General features: G+C 45.1%; 2 protein-coding genes across 9 annotated transcripts in view; one reads left to right on the forward strand and one right to left on the reverse strand.

The window, feature by feature from the left end:
• The window catches only part of LOC149341812 (WD repeat-containing protein 44), a 40675-nt gene extending 32133 nt beyond the window's left edge, over positions 1-8542 (reverse strand). For 2 of the 3 annotated variants that reach the window (XM_089544018.1, XM_089544017.1), the window contains exons 1-3: positions 8335-8542; positions 3926-3986; positions 681-820 (exon numbers count right to left, since the gene is read on the reverse strand). In XM_089544018.1, coding sequence (XP_089400144.1) covers positions 681-820; positions 3926-3986; positions 8335-8405 — 272 coding nt within the window. In that variant the 5' untranslated portion in view covers positions 8406-8542. Of the gene's footprint in view, positions 1-680; positions 821-3925; positions 4006-8334 lie in introns of all 3 variants that reach the window. The other variant, XM_089544019.1, reaches the window with a different exon arrangement.
• A 91-nt stretch (positions 8543-8633) lies between these two features.
• The window catches only part of Fmr1 (synaptic functional regulator FMR1), a 39187-nt gene continuing 28743 nt past the window's right edge, over positions 8634-19077 (forward strand). For 2 of the 6 annotated variants that reach the window (XM_089544023.1, XM_089544024.1), the window contains exons 1-5: positions 8634-8793; positions 9398-9450; positions 13843-14091; positions 16358-16423; positions 16525-16627. In XM_089544023.1, the coding sequence (XP_089400149.1) occupies positions 8722-8793; positions 9398-9450; positions 13843-14091; positions 16358-16423; positions 16525-16627 (543 nt within the window). In that variant the 5' untranslated portion in view covers positions 8634-8721. The remainder of the gene's footprint in view (positions 8794-9397; positions 9451-13842; positions 14092-16357; positions 16424-16524; positions 16628-19077) is intronic. The other 4 variants (XM_089544020.1, XM_089544025.1, XM_089544026.1 and 1 more) reach the window with 2 other exon arrangements.

Raw genomic sequence — 19077 nt, forward strand, 5'->3', positions numbered from 1 at the left:
CTTTTGTCTTTTCCATTAACTTTTCAAGATCTGCCCATAAATAAGAATCAGAGAGAACAAGTGAGGAATAACCTGGATATAGATGTTCTCTCTCTGCTGTGCTTCTCTTAAAGGGCAACTGAAGCGGTTTTAGAATTCGATGAGTTTAAAGTTGCCGAATGTGCAAAATGTACAGGTAGAGCCTGCGAAATCGTTTTGCATTTGAAATGGTGGCGTAATCGCCGAATAAAGTCGGCGGCGGCGTTCAGCTTCTCTGAAGTGCACAGCGACGGGCAGAGGCCCCGATAATGACGTCACGTATGACGGCACTACGTTTCCAGTGAAGAAACGGTTATTCCATGGAAGAAAAACAGCGAAATCGAAGGTGAAGCTCACGATGCATTGTTTGGCGCCATCTGACGACGCACAGCACCATGTAGGCGTAAGCAGCGGACATTTGAAATTTCGGCAACAATGACGTCACTGCCGAGTTTCCTTGCACTTCTCCAACGTAGTGAGGAGAAGCCTGAATGTCGTCGCGGTTTTAACCGATGATTATGTCACCATTTTAAATGCTAGTGCAAAAATATTTTGCATGCTTTATTTAGAAGCTTGATAGATTCGAATTCTTGAATAACCTTGAATTCTCAAAAAACCATTTCAGCTTCCCTTTAAGGAATGCTATGATATTTCGCACTTACTGCTGGTGTAGGTAAAGTCCCTCTGCAGAGCTCTGCTCTGATGAGAATCCTGGCTCCTCGTCCTCATACAGCATGCGCCGGCGCATCTCCTCGATCTGCTGTTGCCGCCGCTCAGCCTCCTGGGCCTTGCGGCTGGCCTCCTGCGACAGGCAAAACACAGAACGCCATGCTAGTGAGCCCTAGCATCAGGACCATGGTAAGATGGACGAAAAACATACTAAAGGCCGGAATAAAAAATAAAAAACTCACAGGACGGTTACCACTGTGTAACATAAGATTCAGCGACAACTGTGTAGGTATTTCCACCTCACGATATACAGTAGACTCCATTTAAGACGAACTTGAAGGAACTAGAAAATATGTTCCATCTTATCAGAAGTTTTTCTTAACAGAAGTAACCATAAAAAGATAACTGAGCATGCCAGATGTGTCCTTATATATGTTACATGAAAACAATGAATAAAATAGCTTTTCAGAGAGATGATAAACGCAAATAGAGCACTTAATGTACTATACATGAATTGCGCTGGAAGATGAGGGCATGAAACTAGCTCATATTATCTTACTTGAAAATAACATTTGTCTAATTTTATCACTGTTTCCTTTTCTCATTGCATCCCACAGTGGTCGCTATTTGTATTGCGTGTTTTTTGATCTCAGCTTTCCATTCTGCTCTGAGTGCAGTGAAGGCCCTAGCAGGGTTACCATGTATCCCTCTCTTATCTCGCTCCTTCTGCAGCACAGTTGTTACCAACACCATGAGCAGGCACACCACGCACCGTTTTGTACGTCGATATCTGGCCATCTCTGCACTGCAATAATGCATGTTGCGATGCCGCATCTGTTGAAAATGCGGCCCTGGAGTTTTTAAGCCCAAAGTCAGTGAGCAGGTGGGGGCAAAGCCTGTGGGGGCAAAGTGCAGCACGTGACGTGCACGCACGATGGCAAGGTATGTGCCAGCGTAGACAGTGTCTTGCCTTTTCTACACCAGCAAGTGAGCTTTCCCCCGAGAACAAGCTCTCGCGAAATCACTTCCTCACAGCTTCGCGCGCAGATGTGCGCAAGCCATCTTGTGGGAGTGTTCTTTCTTGCGTAGAAGCATTTTGTGCATTTTAAGCATGAAATGCTTTTAGCTCTCAATGTCGGCACGCTGCGGATAACCTTGGCACCAGAACGGAGAAGAACACAAAGGAGAACCTCAACAAACATTGGCGAAACTTTCAGTTCACTGGCTACTGGTGTCTATGTGCTGCACTGCCACCGAAGCAGCACATGTGTCAACAGAAGTGTCTTCGCAGTTCCGTGGTGGGAGAAGACAGCATGAGGCACGGAGGAGCCCATGCTCTGTACTGCAGCCCAAGTGGCACACTCGTAGCCCTCGCGATGTGCGAACCGCGCCTGTTGCGTAATCTGCATTCTCGCAGGCAATATGTGCCTTCTTCACTGTCTACAATGAGTTCTACGTTGTGCCGAAGGATTTTTCACAAAACAGGATGCATCAATGCCTGTCCTGCCGCTCTGGTGCGGGCCCATTAAGGCACCGTAGCACGAGATGTTGCATAGCACTCATCGCCCGAGTGACGCCATCGACGAATGGTTGTGTGCGGTCGAGACAAGACCTTGCTTTGCAATGAGGTTCAGTTTATAGAATGTGCTACGCCGGTACTGCAAATATTTCACGCTTACGCCTACTCTCGACCTCGACAGAGGGTGCATTTCTCTTTCCTTAGTACCGCGTGGCCATCCTGCAAGTGCCGTTATGTGGAGTCTACATGGTTCGTGGTTGCTGCAAAAGTTTATCCTAAGTGTATTTTTTTTGTTTACATTGAGTGCTATGGGAAACCAAACAAATGACCTTGCTTGTTCATCTTATCTGAGAATTCAACTCAACAGGAGTCTGCCTGCTGTACTGAGGTAAAGAATTTGAGAGCGACACGCATACATGTATATTTTTAAAGAGCACTCTTTAGTTTTCCACTCATACTCATTCTTCAACTAGCACTCCTCTCCAGTGTACTGCTCCAGGCGCACGGTGCCACCGCAGATGAAGCATGCCAAATTCCTCCACTCTCGCCATGCTCTCCTTCCACGGTGACCACCCTCCAGTTGAGCATTCCTCCACTCTCGCCATGCTCTCCTTCCACGGTGACCACCCTCCAGTTGAGCATTCCTCCACTCTCGCCATGCTCTCCTTCCACGGTGACCACCCTCCAGTTGAGCATTCCTCCACTCTCGCCATGCTCTCCTTCCACGGTGACCACCCTCCAGTTGAGCATTCCTCCACTCTTGCCATGGCTTCCAAGGGAGCCACCCTTTCCAGTAGGTTTTGTGGCAACCACCCTCCGATAGCGCATTTGTCCAGACTCCCCAAAACCCTCGTCCTAAATCATTCCCAGTGGTTATTACCCTCTGGTTAGTACTACTGCTACTACTACTACTACTACTACTACTACTACTACTACACTAATGGTTACTACTACTACTACAATGAAGCTAAATCCAGGAAACGAATCTCTTACAAAGTGAGTACAGTTACTAATGCAGCATCATTCAAGTTTGTCAACATTTCTCATCAAGCACGTGATTTCAACACACAAAAGGTTTTCAATTTTACCCTTGCTTGTTTAGTGAACAGGCAAATTTTTACCGTCACATTTTATAGTATCTCTATCCTCTACACTAGCTGAGAAAAATGTCTCAAACTCAGTGTCATAACCTCTGCAGAATACACTACGGCATTGTACTAAATGTGTGAATGGACACCCATTTCCAATATTACGAATTGATCACTATAGCAGTGATGCTGCCATTAGAAAAACTGTGTATACGATACATGACTTCTCCCAATACAGTGCAAATAAAGTGTTCACCATCATCATCAGCAGCAGCATGACTATGCCCACTGCAGGGCAAAGGCCTCTCCCATGTCTCTCTAATTAACCCTGTCCTTTGCCAGCTGCGGCCACTGCATATCCGCAAACTTCTTAATCTCATCCACCCACCTTTCTGCTGCCCCCTGCTATACTTGCCTTGTGTTCACCCTCTCTAATGCACTCATTTTTCCCTATAAATTTCTCTAGAATCAAAGTTATTGCATCGAAATTACACAACCATTTTTCCAAGGACATGAAGGTAATACAGGGAAAATGAAGAAGGACAAAAGGAAGGCTAAGTTTGCCAGGTCACTACAACTTCAATCGAGCAAGATTTCTGTACACCTCAAAGAAAGAGTGAATCGAGCTCACCTCAACGGCCTTTTCCATCTCTGCTTGAGAGGAGCGTTTGCCATCTTGTTCAGCAACATCTCTGCATGCAAACAGCCACACTATTAGATGAAAGGAAGGAATGCAGGCCATGAAAGGTGGATAAATGATGGCATGAGGAACATGTGAAATGCTGCGGGCAATGTCAAGGTAAAACATACATTTGCAACCACAAAACTGCAGACAGCAGCTATAACAAGGATGAAACAGGGAAGAGTTGCTTGCTAGCGCTTCGATGCATACTGAAAGGCTCCTTGCAGTCTATATCAACATACGGCCCACGCTTGTGCTTAAATACATCTTGACACCTTTAGCTATACCACAAATGCCTTTTTTTTTTTACAGCTGCCTGTGACGAAGGGCCATTCAATAGATTCCACAGAAAGCTGTGAAGATTTTTTGTTTTCCCAGCTGTTTTCGATAATGCTTCCTTTTGTTAGTGAAATGCTTCTCATAGCATCTTACAAATGTGACACTGAATACATGCAGATTCAGCACTCATAAAGCTGAACACCATCCAGGTCAGCGAATGCAGTCAAATCATTCTCCAAAACTATTTAAAAGGAAACAGTTCAACGAGTTATTCTACACAAAAAATTACCTGACGCTCCACTTAAACATTCAATGCATAAACCATTCAAAAAGAAAAAGAAGAGTATGACCCTGGAAGTACCCATGCAAAGACACTACCTAAAAGCAGTTGCCTTTACAATAAAACAGCTTAAACACTGGACCTCAGCTCCTGGTTGAAGCAATTCGTAGTTGCTAACCATGCACACATCAGCCACTGTTCGGCAAAAAAAACTGCACGAAGGCAACGGGACAAGAACAGGAGGCACAAAGACGCACACACAATGCACAGTAAATGCACACAAAGCAAAGCGCAGCCATGTTCCTAACCCAACTGAATAGTACACCAGCGTCACAGACAACAGAACTTTTCTAACAGCAACTTCTGGCGGCAGCCATGAAACAAAAAGCAATACTAGACCTAATCACACACTGATTTTCAATAGGCTCCCACTGCAAATAAGAACACCCACAAAGAAAATGCCACCCACAAACAGTAAGGATAGCCACACAATGCAAAGGTATGGCCTAGTTTATGTTCATTTATCGCATACAACTGCACAGCTTGAAGGCTCAGGACACACTAAAGTTGGGACAAACAACATGGACAAGACAACGGGCAAAGTAACAGTTGATTTTATTTGTGATCAGTTGAGGTAGAAAATATTAGTTTGCTCTTCCTGCTAGCTTTTGTCAAAATCCTAGATATCTAGATGTGATTTGAAGCAGATGCCGGAGTGTACCCTGTTTCACTGAACACTGTGTCTAGTCGTAAAAGTCCATTTCAAGAGACACCAGTCCCAAGTACTTACAGTACGAGTAGAGCCAGTAGACACGGGACACAAGAACAGGTGACACAGCACAGTGTATTCTCAAATTTCCACAAACAAGCTCAACAACAAATGTTGTCAAGTATTTCTCGACAGCCTACACAGAATAAAGGCACAAGTGACATGTTGTCATAATTTGTTTAGCACTGATGTGCACCTCAGTCAGTCCTCAAGTGTAGGTCTAAAATATACTTAAGGTATGGTGTATGAAATGAGATGAACGTCAACAGTTTTCAACTAAAGCAAATAATGAGACACTTTGTTTGCCTGTCACTACATAAGGAAAACAGTACGAAAATGAAACAAGGCACAATGACACAGGCAAAGTATGCATATGACTTGCACTGTGAACATCACAGTACCTCACAGATAACGTTGGTTCATAGAGGTGCCCAAAACATTTGACTGTGCAAGGAAATCAGTAATGAGACCAGCATAAATGAGGCCGAGTTCACAAGTAACAGCATAAGCACTCTGGAAAATGCTGGAAGAATGTTAAAAAAAAAATGTAATTCTCAGCTCTTAGCCTATTCTTTTGACATTGCTGTTTTTTGTTGCAGTTTCTTTTTTATGCAATGCATCGTTTTTGGTCACTGTGCATGAAGAAACCGAAACAAAAGTGGCCGAACTGTTCGGCTTTAGAAATCAGCTCAAAGAGGCCTTAAAACCTTCCTCTCTGCTCATGCCCGTATTTTTTAAATCTCCCTTTACCTGCTATTTGGTAGATTCATTTGTATTCCACTGCAGCATATTCAACACTGCCAGTGGCCAGTCTCCTTGTGCAAGAAAAAAGAGGCGAATACAAAAGCACTCGCACAAGCACACAACTGGCTAAGCATTACATGCATTACATGTGCAGTGTTAAACTGTGTGTGAGCACAAGCTCTGCCCATTTACATGCTGGCTCTATACCTTTCAGCACGTTAAAAATGGTAAGAGGAGAGGCAAAACCCCAGCAAAACAGAAAAGCCACAGTATGAGAACATTTTACGTGGCCTATTCACAAGAGTTGATCCAGAAGGTGGCCCTGTACTGACATGTAGTAGTAGTAAAAAACTATATTCCGCAAAATGGGACGGGTTTAGGGGTCTAGGGGTTGGGGTCTTGAGCTGCAGGTGATGTTCCTAGGTACAGGATCCCATTGGTTCTTGCTGCCTCCATGGCCCGCTCAACCAGCGCAAGCTGATCTTGCGAATCGGAGCTGGACAGAAGCTCCTCCCACTGCTCGACTGACGGGTTTGTAATTTTGGCTCTATCGGGCTCGCCCGACAGCCCCATGTGGAGTGGTAGAGGATGGCTATCTCTCCGCACCACATGCATTCCGGAGTGTATTGCGTAGGCCAAATCTCATACCCAAGTCGCTACTGACATGTAAACAATAACAGTAAAACATACAGCATGCACTCATAGCTGACGAACACTACCAAAGGATGTCAGCTAAGGATGTCAGCACAACATACAAATTTTGCACTACTGAAAAATATACTATTACCAGTTCCCAATATAACCAGACTATTATGATTGGAATAGTATTGCATACAATGCAACACTGTTATAACGGACTACATCGTACATCAACAGTGCAAGCCATGCAAGCATGTTGACAGGATATATGCAGTAAAAATTAAGACATGCAAGGTGAAATGTGCACTTTTCCATATACTTGTTTGGAGCGGTCCAAAGGCACACTCTCTTGTGTACTTATGATAACTGCTGCTTCCTGGTGGGCCTGACAGCTTTTAAAGACATGAGGAGTTCGCATGATCCATCGGAATGTGCATACGCGACAAGGTCAGGTTTCGAGCCCAAGGCCACTCGTAAATGACACAAGAATACTCCCCGGTGCACCGTTCGAGTGCTCTAGACAGGTGTGTGGATGACTTCCCAGTGCAGCAAGCAATAAAATAAGCAGCTTTCATGCAATGTTTTTTCCCCATCCCAGGGAAGGAAGTGAACAGTGTTTCGTCACCAGAAACGGCAGCCGTTGTCTTCTTACACTTAAAGATTGCTACAGCATATGTGCCACAGCCTGCATAATGCTGTTACCAGGAAACACACCACCCAAGGGCGTCACGAATAAACAACAGTGTACCATTCCTATGCCACAGATGAGGAAACGGAGTGTGTACATTACGCTGCAACAATGCAGAATCTCTGAATACCATAGTTAACACAGAAGACCGCCACGGCTGTAAAAAAAGGCTGACTTCTACAGATGCATAAAGTGGACCGTCCATGCGATTTCTAGAAATCGCATGGGGTGTTTATATACATTAGCTATGCCGTCAAGCTGCGCTCACAGTAATAAAGAAACGAGTGACAGATTAATTATAATGTACGTACATTCGCAGAACAATCGGCAATGAACGTTAGAAACTAGAGCAAGTCGCAAACACAGATCTTCAGCTGTTTGTTTAGCAGCGGCTGATGTCACAACTCGACTTCCCGATGAAAGCTGCAACATATGTGGGCTACTCAAACGGGGAACATCGCCAAAATATATCTGAGCTCAACTCGTCAATTATGAATTTGCGAGTGTCAGGTAAGCACTGGCTAGACGGCTGGCTGTGCTGCGTAATCGCCCACTTTCGCTCACGGTGCACCCAGAGCGCACCGGAAAATTCTGCCGATTGACGTCGTACGACTGCGGCTGCAGGCATCTGACAGCTGCCGCTCAGATGAGCACCGCCGGTGACAGGAGCGCGGGTGCAGTTCGGCACGCGCCATCAGATCGCGCGCCAGAGCGAGGCGTGTCCCAGGCGCGAGGAGCAAAACAGCACTTTCAAAAGAAGGGCGGCATTTGCCGTGTTATTCAACTCGCGTAAATAAATTCCTGTGCGCTTTTAGATACTCCGTGTAACACTACATAAAGAAGCGCTAATACTCGCTAAAGCCTGAGAAAAGAAAGAAAAGGTGCAGGAATGTCCCGAGCTTGAAGGAAATCCTACGCTTGATCAGACAGTGAAAGCTTTCGGATGACCGACAACTCACTTGTTTTCAACAGACCGGATCGGACTTGAGACAGCATCGAAAAACTCATCCGAGTCACTATCGGATGCCATTTACGACCGCTTGCGACGGCTCTCAAGCGACTAATCTACATCCGCCGAAAAAGTAGACGTTTCACCCCTTACAACGAAACTACATGAAAGAGACATCACGCGCCTACAGCACACGACATAACTGTGTATCGACAACCATGTTTGCACAGACAGGGGGATAGATGCAAATTGTTATTTAATAAATATTTTTTTACATAAAACCTTTAAATATCTAAAGACACAAAAAATTCAATCGAGAAGTATGCCTTAAAAACGTGATAACAGAAATCGGTGAAAACGAGCGCTCCGCATAAAAAATAGAACTGATCCAAATCCCATGATGCTCATGACTGGGAAGATGGAGGACCTGGCTGTGGAAGTGCGGGGCGAAAACGGAGCCCACTATAAGGTAAATTTACTGATACTATTCAAAAATAATTTTGCTCGTCGCATCAGAGACGTTGTTAAAGCTATGGGGCGGCTTCTGACGCGTTTGCTCTGCGGCCTGCCGTTCATAAGCGCGTCCAGCCGCAGACAGAAGTGTAAAGTTTTGTTAGGGTTAAAAATGTGTTGCCGCGCTCGTTCCAAACTGTCGCTGTCGGTCGTAATTTAGGCTTAGAGCCGGTGAACACGTTCTTTTGTGGAGGTCTGAGGCGTAAATTGTCATCTTTACGCGCTAGGCAGCGCGCTTAGTTGCTGCGCCTTGCAGTCCGACCACGCGCGGTGCGACCAAGCAGCACTCCCTGTGACAGCTTTGTTTCTCCCTTCGCAAAGGCGTCTGCCTTTATAGGGTCACTGAACCTACAAAAATCGCCACGAGCCTTCGTGTGCGAGCTGTGAGCCACTTTGGCGATGCATTTTGAGGAAGAAAAAGGTGTACTTGAAGAACTTGCTTATCGCTGAACCGCACCGATCGTGTGCCCGCGGCGGCGTTGCCAGCGTTTCGGACCTCGCATTTGTGAACGCCTCGGCGGCTGGTCGTGAGGCTCACGTGTTGCTCTTTCTTTGCCCAGGCCTTCGTCGTCGACGTCCACGAGAACGACATCACAGTTGCATTCGAAAATGAGTGAGTACGACCCTCCGTAACGGTCCCTCTGATATATTACGCTGGTGTGCATTTGGCGAGAGCTTGGATATGGCTCCTCCCTAATCCCTGTGAACATCCCGGAACGCACGCCGCTCTTCGTGTGAAATCCCTTTGCATTGAGTGTGCGCGTGCTTTTCCCGAAACTGGCGCCAATCGCAGGCTCAATGCAGTAATGGAATCATGATCGTGTAAGTAGTCGCCGCTTGTATCGTTGTCTAAGAGCGTTCGGGCCCCACATGGCGCGGGGTCGCACGCGTACGGTTATCGGCGTGCCTGCGCGCTGCCTTTGTAGGTCCGAGCTCCTACTTCGGCCCTCCTTTTGTAGCTGTAACCGAGTTGTCTATGCGATGGGCGTGCCAGTAGTCTTGACAGCTTCCGCTATGTTCAAAAAAAAAAAAAAAAGATCGTAGAATCGCGAATGTATCCTGGCGTGGGCGGTACTTCACGGTCTTTGCATTCTAGAAGGCAGCGAACTGACCGTGCGAGTAAATGAAGGGCAACGTTTTTTTTTTTTTGTTCTGGGAGGCTAGGGCTCTTTCTTTAGCCGGTTTAAGCTGGCAGGTTTTGATCGGTAATGCAAATGCTTGAGGTCAAATGGCACACTGGAAGCATTTCCTTTTCGTTTTATTTAATGACTCTTATTATTCTTATTGCACCGGCGTGCATGTTTTTGCATCTTTCAAGGCCCTTGCACTTTGCTGGCAAATGGGAATACAAGAGGCATGAGTTCACCCATTATGCCAGAAACAAACATTCTGACATTTTAGATCTGGGGCACAAAATGTGAGCATTTCCTGGTATGTGCTGTGGTGTGCCTTTTTTCTTTTGTCTTGTTGAATGTAATACAGGTTTGAGAACAAGCAGTACTGGTAAATTTACACCACTAAATTTTTGAACAACTCTCATCTTGTGCTCCCTATTAAGGGGTGTTCCAGTTAGTGCTTTTGGAACACGATACTAGTCTTAGCTGATTTTGAAGTCTGCAGAAAGTTTTTTTAAGCCTTGTAGCTTTGATATCTATGCTAGAGCTTCTAACTCGCCATTGGGTGAAATCAAGAAAAAAGGGAGTGGGGGCAATTCGAGCATTTTTCTTCTTTTTTTTTTGTGAAATCGGTTTGCTCCTAATTTTCTTCTGTTCCACTGTGTCGCAACTTACAATGACAGCAATGTAGCACTCATGCACTTAGCTAACAGTGCCGCCATTTCACAGAAAGGAGGCAAGAGTTTGTCATGAACAAAATCAACAGTTTGGTCACACAGCAGAAATTGAAAAGATTTCAAGAACGAAACCTTGCTTTTGTTCACTGGGGAGATATGCGCCTTGTATTCTCAAATCATGCACCAGCTTGCCCAACAGTCGATTCTTCTGAGACATTCAACACAGCTAAGCTGAACACGTTCGGAACAAAGTATTCTTCGTGTGACAGTAGCACAAGCATGCTGCATTCGGAATCATCCTCCCGCTGCCACCAACCCCTACTGCACCAGCTGGTGAATTTCAATGTACGGTGCTTGTAGCACATGGCACCAATATTCATGTGTCCAAGTGCATTCATATGTGGGGCATTTCACTGTCCCAACAAGCTCAAGCTGGGTGGGGCTCTGGACTTTTGATCAGAAGTCAATTCTGGCCAGCGAAATCTGGTCAGTTGGCGACCCCAGTCTTGCACGTTATCACTGCTTCAAGGCAATTCATCAATTGGTTCTTGCTGCCGTATTGCAGATTCCCATATATGGTGGGGCGGCAAGATGCATTTTTCAGATTGCCCTGTTGTCACATGACATAGTTATTGTTGATTACCTTAAACTAGTGAATTGAAGCCTGATGTAGTTTTTTTTTCACATAGCAACTACAGTGCGTTGATAGTGTGCTGATAGTTTGCAAATTCATTATTATTTATTTGGTTAGGAAAAACATCACTAATATCAATATTTTTTTTCTAGTAAAAAGTGAAACGAAGATCAGTTTCGTGTTGTACAGTAAATTAGTAACTACATGTATGAGAAATCGCCACATCTTGAAAACACTTCCTTAGCTTCCTCGCTTAAAGCACACAGGCAGTAAAGTGCCCTAATCTCTGTGAGAACTTATCTTGGTTTGGTTCGTGGTTCTCCATATCAAGCGGCTTTGGACTTGTCATGCAGCAAACAGCACTCTAATCTTTTTGCTTTATCTTGAAATGTAGTAAGTACATCTTAACATGGCAGTACCAGCCCGTATCTTAAGCTAGCCCTAGAAAGAAAAAGTGGTCATCTGGGGTATCAGCTTCTCTTGTCTTGCATACTGCTTTGTTTCTAATATTTGAATGGCCAGTGGAATGTAGTATATTTTGTATTGCTTAGTATTGCCAATAATTGTTTCAGACTTACTTATTATTTGGCCTTTTTATTGAAGAGGCTATTCTTCATTCCAGCCGTGCTCCTGATGCTGCCAAAGTAGTGAAGTTAAATTAAAGAGCAGGTGCAAAATTTTTTTTCTTTTCTGGAGAATAATATGAAATAGTTTGGTAGTGAAGTACATTTACTGTTGTTACCTGACCGTTAGTGTTTCATTTTTGGATTTTGTTTTTATTTTCGTTAAAAGGGAGTAATTACTCATCAGCATCCACCCAAGCGCAGCCATACGACTATAAAGGAAAAATTATACAGCTTTCACAGGAACTTCATCCTTGAAGAAAAATTTGTCCTGATCTGGGTGGTTGAACCCGGCACCACCGCCCGTATGTGACAGGTGGCATTGCGAGGACAAATTGATCAACTCATATTTGGGACTTGGGACAGTGTTAGTCCACTGTTTAGGGGCATCCCCAAAGTCTGTCTGGTTTTCCTTCATAGCCACATGGCTCCGCTTGGGTGAACGCTAACGATCAATTACTCCCATATTACAAAGCTAATTCACTTTGGGAGATGTTTCTAAACTTTGTGCTTACCTTTCTAATTGTTTATTAAGCCACTTGCGCTAAATCATTTGGCACCTTCCCTTGACTCTGCCTCCTCGTGGTGGCGATACTGTTTAAATTCTTCTAACCTTTCTTTCTTTTGTTACCTGGGCAGAGCAGTTATTTTGATGGCTATATTTGCTTTGGCCAACTGAATGACTTCCATCCTATTGCTTAGCCTTTTCAGACTTGCTTCACCGAAAAAAGCCACATATAATACAAGGTTGTTTTTTTCTCCCCCCAGATGTTAGCACGTCAAATTTCCGCCTCATTATTTATGGGAATCCGAACAATTTTCGACCACATTTCGCAGTTCCGGTTTCGTTATTATTGAGCGTGATCACCATCACGCGTGCAGCGAGAGGGGCGCTATCTAGCGGCGGTGTAGGTCGGTAGTTTTGATTTTAACTCCATTTCAATACGCTGACCTGACCTCGCGATGCCCATAACAAGCGCACCTCACACTGTATGGGACCGTGAAGGCAGCACTCGGCTGCTTTTAAAAGGAGAATCAGTGTAGTTGCCGTAAGCATCAGCACTGCGTTAAGCACTGCTATATGGTCTAGATGAGGTAGGGAGAACCTGCACTTACTGCTACCGGACACTGGCCTCTCTAGCCTTGCTGGTCAGTTGGATCGCGGATTCTTGGGCCATCATTCCTGAGGAGCTCGCCAGTTATCTCAAGATGAAATGCGGGATATTGAACTCGATCTAACCGGCTGCTCGGAAGGTCTGAAAGAAGACGATGGCGAAAAAGTTTATGCAGAACTCCAGCGTACCCAGGCTAGCACTTCATGTAGTTGCGGTGTCACTGGAAACCAACTGTGAAGGTGGCGGTACTTTATTGTTTACACCTTTCTACAGCTGAAATTAGGCGACTGATGAAACACCAGTTATTTTAGGTACCGAACTCACTAGGATGCGTGGTGTGGTGCTACGCAAGTCAGGAGTATCAATCACGTCTGAAATTTCAGGGTCCGAAAAATCTGCAGATGAGCGGCGGCTGTGGCCGCACCGCCAGCGCACGGTGCGAGATAGTGGTGTGGATGACTGAAGCTCGGACCGCCATTTTGGCTAGCTGTCCTTAGGCTATTTCCCCAGAAATCGTGCTACGCAAGCAACTTTTATATTTAAAATTAGCAGCATGCAAAGAATTGCATGGTAAGGACTTGAGGCTGTGATGCTCGGTGCATTTTAACTTGCAGATTTTTTTTTTTTTTTTCCTTAGTGGATTCTGCAACCCTGTTTTTCGCGGATGCTATTGAGCAGAAGGAATTTCCTTTTTTTTTTGCCTGCTACATTCTCAGTCACAAATTTTTGCTTCATATCTGCTTTGAACTGAAAATGCACTATTTGCACATGCCTAGGAAGATGGTGTGTGAAAGAGTGGTTTGTTCTTCAGAAGTTGACACATACTGTTTTGCACATGCAGCTGGCAGCCGCCAAACAAGTTCTCGTTCCAGCGGGTTCGGCTTCCATCGAGTGCACGCGGGGATGAGACCTTCACGGAGGGCCAGGAAGTGGAGGTGTTTTCCAAAGCTAACGACCAGGAAGCCTCTGGTTGGTGGGAGGCACGGGTCAAGATGACCAAGGGTGACTTCCACGTTGTAGAGTACCAAGGCTGGGACACAGCCTACTCGGAGATTGTACCCTCAGATCGCCTTCGACCCAAAAACCCCAAGTAAGGCTTCTTTGTTGCTCATTTTTCTTGTCCAAATTCTTTTCTGTAAACTGAGTTCTTTGTGTGTCATTCCTGGCATGCTTTGTCTTTCTGTCGTGTGTTGACTTTGTTGATAACTGTGACAAACTTTTATTCGTTGGCAGTCATCATCCATGGTGCAACCCAGGGAGTTATCAGCATATTTGTTTGGCTGTTTTCGCTGAGACCGCAGCGGCACCATTTCTCTGCTGATGAATGGAATACAGCAAGACAAATCCAGCCATATTTGTAGTTGCGTATCAGTCAGATGCTTCTGTAAAGATTTAATCGAAAAGCTGCTTTATTCATCCAGTGGACTTCGGTCAATACAAACAATATTTCAGGTAATCTTTCCTGTGCCGTGAAGGCTGGCGGAATACTTAAAACAGGGCACACGCTACGACGGGCAGCAACACGCTAGTCAACGTGTTGTAGCTAGTGTCCCAGCACCAACTAGCCCAACTTTCTTGTTTAATCGCTATCCTGTTTAAGAGATGGAGCTTCCACTTGCTTCTCCTGCCAGGTGTGATCAGTTTCTTTCATGTGCGAGAAACACTGCGCCAGTGGACATTTATTCCCAACTGTGTGAAGTCTGTGGAGAAAAGTGTATGAGTGTACAGTATGTGCACAAATGGTGTCGGGAATTCAAAGACTGGCGTACAGACGTCCATGACGAACAGAGTTTTGGACGGCCATCGGTTTCAGACGAAACGATTGCAAAAATGGAAGAAAGGGTGACGGTTTTGAGCTCTGTGAGATGATCCCTTATGTCAGCAAGACCTTCATTGACAAAATTTTGACAGACCATTTAGGGAATGCCAATGTTCGTGCAAGGTGGGTCTCAAGAATGCTTACGGAAGACCACAAACGAAGATGTTTTGAAGCAGCCCGCGAATTTTGTCAGGCCTGTGAAACCGATGGCAAGGAATTCTTGGACCCTGTTGTCACTGGGGACGAAACCTGGGTCCACTACTCGACACCAGAAACAAAACAATTCTGTCAGTAGAAACATCTAGAGTTGCTGAAGCTGCTGAAGTCTTTTGGGACAGAGGAAAGGGTTATTGTTGTTTGAATGGACCTTTTCACAAATTCCGCCATGCCACCAAGCGCCCGCGCAAAGCACTGTCAGTGAGGTACCGTATTTACTCTCATAACGATCGCATTTTTTTTTTTCATTTTTTTTTTCCAAAAAATTGACACAAATTTAAGGGTGTGATCATTACGCGGGGTAAATTTTTTTACAACAAAAATTTTTGAGCACCGGAAACTCAGGCAAGTTGCAGGCAGACAACCCTTGTTATACGGGCGTGCTACCCACGGTTATGCCACTAAATGCAGCACTTAGTGCTTGAGGGCGCAGTCACGGCTCGCACGTTCGTGTCATCCATAGTGGCTTGGGAGAGTGTTTGGTTCACCCGAAGTCCTGCAGTTTGTACACAATGCACTCTGACCGGAGAACTTTATGAATTGGTATAATCCCGAAATTCATATCAACTATGGTTGTATCGAGATTCTCCTATAGACTGCAGTCCAGCAAAGTGAGTTTGTGGCTTGGTGTTTCTGTGGTTTTTTGGAGAGAGCTTTTAAGAAAATTTGCTGCAGGGAGCTTGTTGAAATGCATGCCTTTGGTTTATCTAGATATCAAGGAATGCGGTAAGGGTAGAATTATCATTGTGCCTATTGTAGAATCAGAGAGAGAGAAAAAAACATTTTTCACATTGAACTGAGTGACTGTGGAAATGTCAAGAAAATCGGGCAGTCTGAAAAATAACTTGACGTCAACTTCTAGAACTTGAGATATAAGGTTTTGAAGTTGCCACTTCAGACTCTTAAGTTTGAATTTGTGTTTCTGGAATATCAACTTCGAAGCACTATAACTGGAATTCTAAAATAGGCGGGATGATAATTTTACCCTTATTGCATTCTTTGATATCAGGGCCAACCAAAGGAAGTATCAGAAATTATCTGTTTTAACTTCTTACTTTCCACATTCCTGCAAATGAACTCCTAAGGTGTAGTTGCATTGAGCCTTCTGGCACAAATTGTACATCCCTTTATTGCAGTGGGCACTATTTCAGACCAATTTTAGCTTTTGAAGTACTACTACCAAACAAAGCCGTTTTTGTATGTTTGGTCTTCCTTGGGCATTCTGGGTCTGAGCTTTAACCTTGATGGCAGGGTCTGTTTTGAAGTGCTTAATTCGTTAAAAAAAGTGAGCTAACCACCATTGTGCATTTTTTCATTGCAGTCCTCCAATCACCAAGAACACATTCACGAAGTTTGAGTTGGATGTACCTGACGACCTGCGTGAATAGTGAGTGTCCTGTCCGCCTTAGAGCATGGGTAGGCAAGGGTTTTGTCTGATGTGTATCGGGGTGCGTGACCTGGCGTGTTCGGCCGCGTTTCTTCCTGTTGCTGTGGCAGTTCCAAGGATGACTCGGCCCACAAGGAGTTCAAGAAGGCCATAGGGGCAGCTGTGGTGCGCTACATCCCTTCTAAGCAGTGCCTCATGGTTATCGTGAGTAGTTGACTTTCTTTTTACCTCCCTTTGAGGGCCAAAGTAGCGGATTTTGGCAGTGGTTCACATATTTGATCTGGCAGTAGCCAAACCTGCATGGAGCCTGTCTATTGTTTTAATGAGTCATCAAACTTGTGTGGGTACTCGAAGTGCTATGGCTTATCCAGTGTATTTCAGTGTTTGTGTTGATCGATAAACAGGCTTTGCTCACCCAGTTTTCCTACTAGCGTCATTGGGGTAGGGGATGCCGCACGGTGAGGTTTTGCTTCTATCGGTTGTGAGCTGCTGCAAGCAGCAATTTTTGAAAATTTTTCCTAAATCATAAGGTCCACGTAGAGCTTTAAAGTTTCACTGTACAATAAAATTTCAATACAAGAGACACGGTTACACGAGACGCTCGGTTATAAAACATTTGAAAGTTGGTTGGTTTTCCTACGTTCGCCATCTTAGCAACATCGCATACAAGAGTCACTCTGTTACTAGGGGCAACTTTTTTGGGTCCCTAGAGTAAATTCTTCACTATTTAGAAGAGTCACAACCCAGATACGCTTGTGCAACGCGGCCGACATTGTACCAATTCGTATGCGCTGCACTTTTCATTCCCTTGTCTCGATTCTGTTCCGTTCCGCAGCTGGATGTCGCACATCACATGGTTGCGATTATTGTCTCGCTGCTCGGAAATTTCCATCATTCTGCTTCTATAATTGCAGTTGCACTGTTAGTTGAATTTACGTTGGGTTGGACTTCCGTCCCAGCTTCTGTGCTGCCGGTCGCTATGTACGCCGGTAATCAGACTGGCTGGATTCCGGAGCTGTCGCCATGTTTACATGGGACAGTTGTTTTCGACAATTCACTGCTATAGTTTCGCATCAGACACAAACTCAAATGCCTAAAAGTCATGTTGAAGAAGCGAAATATCTATATATTTACAGAAAAAAAGGGTGCAATAGTTAATTACGTTTATGTTGTATCTTAAACTTAATCCCTAATATATGCGGGCTAAAACTGCCAGATGCCATGGATGCACGATATTTGCTCATCGCCATGACCGTCATTGCCAAAACACCACACGAGCCAAAGCCAGCACTCTTGCCCCCGTGTCATGGGTACGCGAAGTCCGTACGGCTGCCATTTCATGTCAATATTCTTCGGAACGTGGCGTGCAGCACACATGGCGAGCGATGTCAACAACACGACGAAAGCAGATCTGTCTTCGTGATAAGCTTCAAGACATCAGTGATGTGGACTCTGGCCAGAAGCAAACAACAATTGCGGAAAAGTTCGGACTTTCGCAAAAGACTGTGAACACCATCCTGAAAAACCGTGACGCAGTCTTAAGACAACAGCAGGACGGTGGGCTTACGGTGAAGCGGATTAGACTTCGGGGAGCCAGCTATCCAAAGGTGGAGGAATCCGTAATGTTGTGGCTGCGAGACACACTAGCAAAGAACATTCTAGTGAACGGTGTGTTGCTCCGGAAACATGCTGAAGAGCTAGCACTGATTCTCAATTGTTCCGACTTCAAGTGCAGTGAAGGGTGGCTAGATAGCTTCAAAGCGCGAAACGGCATCTCGTTCAAGTGCATCTCTGCAGAAAGTGATGCAGTTGATACAGACTGCATGTCCTCGTGGAGCGATCGTGAACTTCCTCAGTTACTTGATGGTTACAGCCCCGACGGTGTATTCAATGCAGATGAGAGCGGATTGTTCTACAAAATGAGGCCAGGAAAGGCACTATCGTTCAAGTCCGATGCATACCACGGTGGGAAGCAGTCGAAGGAGCGCATCAGCATCAGCAATGTGTCAGGAACTGTGAAGGAGCGTCTCCTTGTGATTGTGAAGTCAAGACGACCTCGTTGTTTCAGCCACTGGCATCACATTCCCGTCACGTATGAAGCAAACCAGAATGCATGGATGACATCCAGCATTTTCAATTCCTGGCTGATAAAATTTGATCAGGTGATGAAGGCTCCGAATCGTGATGTGCTCCTCTTTGTGGAAAATGCTTCTTGCCACACCAAAGTCCCTGTGCTCAAAGCCACTAAAGTTATTTGTTTTCCCTCAAAACTCTACATCCCACCTTCAACCAATAGACCAAGGGATTGTGCACTTGTCAAGTTGGAGTGCAGAACGAGGTTGGTAGAACTTTTGTTCGACATGAAGTTTGCTGTTCAGGTGTATTCAGCTGTCTGGAATGGCCTGTGAAGTGAAGTTAGGGAAAACTGTTTCAAAAAGGCAGGCATTAAATGTGGTGACATGCTGGAAGGAGGGGCCTTATATGGATCCTGTGGAAAATGTCTATGAAACTTGGGCGAGCATCCAAGAGGCTGCAGAAGTGCCGGAATCTTTTGAGAAGTTTGTATCTGCAGATGTGGATCTTGTGTGCTCTGAAGAGCTTGTAGACCATGCCATCCTCACGCAAGTAAATGGTACGTGTGCCACAGAGGATGA

The sequence above is a fragment of the Amblyomma mixtum genome, chromosome 5 (assembly GCF_055824585.1).
Source record: "Amblyomma mixtum isolate Tamu chromosome 5, ASM5582458v1, whole genome shotgun sequence".
In the NCBI taxonomy this organism is placed as follows: domain Eukaryota; kingdom Metazoa; phylum Arthropoda; class Arachnida; order Ixodida; family Ixodidae; genus Amblyomma; species Amblyomma mixtum.